General features: G+C 41.5%; 1 protein-coding gene across 1 annotated transcript; it reads left to right on the forward strand.

Annotated features, from left to right (window-relative positions):
• The first annotated feature begins 115 nt into the window (after nt 1–115).
• LOC121965427 (suppressor protein SRP40-like) lies at nt 116–1,778 on the forward strand. Its single transcript, XM_042515573.1, has one exon. It carries the CDS (start codon nt 328–330, stop codon nt 1,075–1,077), a length of 750 nt encoding a protein of 249 aa, XP_042371507.1. The 5' UTR covers nt 116–327; the 3' UTR covers nt 1,078–1,778.
• The last annotated feature ends 1,750 nt before the right edge of the window (nt 1,779–3,528 follow it).

Genomic DNA, 3,528 nt, shown 5'->3' on the forward strand with positions numbered 1-3,528 from the left:
TTAATTTCTTGCTATTTGTCAGTGGGACATTTCTTGCCAAGTTGGTCATTGTCTTTTTCCCTGTGTTTTTGGAAGGAATCAAACCAATGTGCTCAGTTTATAAATGGGTCAAATAGCTTGTCAAAGGCATCTGAACGCAGCTCAAAAAAATGATGTGGATGCAGGTTTGAAAGGTTTAAGCCAATGTGTTCAGGTTTCAAAGGGTTAATAGTCAAAATGGGTCAAATTTGACCTGAATAGTATGAAAGGGTTTGAGTTTTAACATTTTTCTTTTGCTTTCTTTCTTTTTCCTCCTCTCTCTGTGTGTCCCAGTCATCCATCCATCACATGGAGGAGGGGCTGGTCGTGGCGTCCCGCTGCACGTCCAGGTCCTCCCTCCTGAACATCAAAGCAATGCTGCCCTCTGCTGCTCACAAGAGGAGCAGCCGCACATCAGATGACAGTGATGAGGAGAGTGTGACAGAGCTGACGGGTGGGAGCGCAGGAGGACGAGGAGGAGGCTACAAACTGCGTCCGGGAACTAACCTCTCCTCCTCCTCCTGCTCCTCATCTTCATCATCTCTGTCAGCTTGCCCACAGTCTGGATCCCCGCCAAAGCAAACATCAGGCGTCTTCAGTCTCCCGCCTGAAGCTTCAGCAGATTGTGACAGTGGAGTGAAGGAGCGGCTGAGCTTGCACACAGACTCACACTCTGAAAACCTCCCCAAAACTGACCCGGACTCACATCCTGGTCCTGCACACACACACTGTTTGACTCTAGGGAGAGCCCTGCCGGAGGAGGAGGAGAAGGAGGTAATGGTAGAGGAGGACAGCCAGGATGTGAACCTCCTCACATTAACCTTTGGCAGGCAAGAGGAGGAGGAGGAGGAGGAGGAGACGAAGCCAGAGCCTTCCTCTGCTTCAGAGGTGTATGACACCACCTCGACCCCGCCCTCATTAACCAGAGACACCAAGGAAGTTACCATGGAAACTGTTTCCTGCTCTGTCAATGCAAAGGAGGAGAGGGAAGAGGAGGAGAAGGAATGCTCTGGATATATGGTGCGTCCATGTCAAGATGTCTTACAGAACTTTTTATAGAAGCCTGGAAGTTACTCAGCTTCCAAATCCAGTGTTATAAAGAGACTGTGGAGCTCCTGCAGCAGCACCACTCTCCACCCATTTCCCTCACTGAGTCCAGACACTGACCACTGATAGTTCAGTAAGAAACTGTCCGTATGCAGGGAATTCTTCTTGTCTTGTTCTTGAGGAGAACAATGGGCCTCAGACAAACCCTGTGAAGTCTCAGCACATTGGCTTTTTTCAAAAACATGGGAAGAAGGAAAAAAAAAAAAGAAATATCCAAAAATTGAGCCAGAAATTTGTAAAAAGTATCGGAGCTGGTCCCAAATATTCAGCTATTCAAGTATTTGTTAATTGGGTAGGTACTCTGTTTTGAATTTAGCATTTGGATTTTTGTTTTTTTTGCAAAGGACAAATGCCATGTCAGTGTTTGTGATCCTACTGCTGCACCTGTCACACACAGTGACAGTCGATAAACCCATTAATAACCTTGGGATATAATGATCATGCCTAAATTGAGCCCTTCCTGGGTCAGTACATTTTTACACATTTTCTCAGGGTTCAGAGATTAAACCCTCTAAAACCTGGAGAAACATCATTCACCTTACATCACTGTGCTACATTCGAAATATTCATTAAGTATTTGGACCTTTGAACCTTGAGCAGATTGGTTTGATTTCTTTCAAAAACATGAAGAAAAGGGCAATAAGCAACTTGGCAAAAAATGTTTCACAAAATGCTAGAAAAAGTAGATTTTTAAGATGGGGGAAAATAGCTAGGGAAAAAAAAAAGAAAAAAGCTAGGGTAAAACTATATTCATAATTACATATTTGAAATTATGCTACAGACTATAATTTCAAGGCACTTTTCCCTGATCTTCATGTGTGTTTCCTTTTCTTTTACTTTAAAAAAAAAAAACTAATTTCAGGTAATTCTCTTGTATGTTTTACTAATTCTCGCTAAATTTTGAGTTGTTTTTTCTTTCATCGCTCATTGCCTTTTTCCCATGATTCTGAAAAAATCAAAAATCAAGTCAATTTACTAAGGTTTCCAAGGGTTAATGGCTAAAAAGGTGTCTGGAAGCAGCACAAGAAAAGTGATGTGATGTTGTTGAGAACATGTCCCTTAAATCAGATCGTTCCTGTTTAGAATTTTTTCCATGACCACGTCTCTGGAATTCTGTCCTGATCAGAGCATCTCTCTGTAGCTGCCTGTTGGTTTTAATGCATATTTTCAGGTAATTTCTTAAAATTTGTATTAATTTTTTTCTCATTTTTGGGCCATGTCTTGTTAAGTTGCTTGTTCTCTTCTTCCAGTCTTTTTGGGGAAAAAAATGCTCAGGTTTCAAAGTGTTAATTCAATGAAACTACACTTATTCAAGATGGCTTTCAGCAAAAATCATGACCTGTATTTTCATTTTTAGGAATTTTGACTGTATTACCTGACTGTGAATTGCTTTACATCATGCATGTTATCATCATGTGTTATAAATAGAACCCATTGGCTGTGCACGTGGTGATGATGTAACTCAGTGGTTATAAACATGTTTTTATTTTGCCATGTTTTCCTAACATATATTCAGTGTACAGTCATACTAACATTACACTTATTTAAAGTTATGCATTATAACAGGATCATAACAGAATACATGTCTTATTGAAAGTTACTGTTTGCAGCCTAATGCATTTTAATATTTAAACAAATCGTTAAGTATGTGATATTTTTGTATTTTTACACTCACTTATCCTAAAGGTTCAGTACGCAGTGTTCAGCCATAAATGTACATTTCACAGTTAATAAAGCTGCATTTAAATAGCAAGCCATGTTATGTCATTTGTGTGATTGCAGTAAAAAGACAAAATCCTTCAGCTTGCTTTGTGCAGAAGCTTACCAAACAAACATGTCAACGCAAGAAGGACAGAAAAAACAACACACACATCACAAACAAGGTCACGTCAAAGTAGAGCTTGACGACTCCAGGGGAGCGACAGAGAGGCTCACACGGGATCTGAAGGGCAGAACACACAGGGAGGGACTTCTGGGGAAATAGAAACTTAGCTGTGCACATGATAACAAATGGTGTAAGTTTCCCAACCCCCACACGTAACCCCGGCTCCCTCCCATCCCTCTCTATATGTTGTGTGCTCTTACCCTAAAAGCAGCCTTATCTGGAGTGAGAGTTTTTACTGCGAGCCATAACACAGTCTATGGATGGACGATGGGCTGGTGGATGCTTCTTCTTCTGCATTTACACCTTGGTAATGCTCCCTGGATTGAAGGTGGGGAGGAAGGAAGGGTTTAACATGGGACTGTTTGAGATGGATGCATGTTGGACTGCTGATGTAGCTGACAGCTTGTGTGTGTGTGTGTGTGTGTTCTCATCAGCTCCCTCTCTTTGTTTAACACCTTTGGACTGAGCTTTGTGGCAGCTGTGTGTAGATGTGTCTATGGATTATGACAGGAGTAGGA

The sequence above is a fragment of the Plectropomus leopardus genome, unplaced genomic scaffold (genome assembly GCF_008729295.1).
Source record: "Plectropomus leopardus isolate mb unplaced genomic scaffold, YSFRI_Pleo_2.0 unplaced_scaffold19945, whole genome shotgun sequence".
NCBI classification, from domain to species: Eukaryota; Metazoa; Chordata; class Actinopteri; order Perciformes; family Serranidae; genus Plectropomus; species Plectropomus leopardus.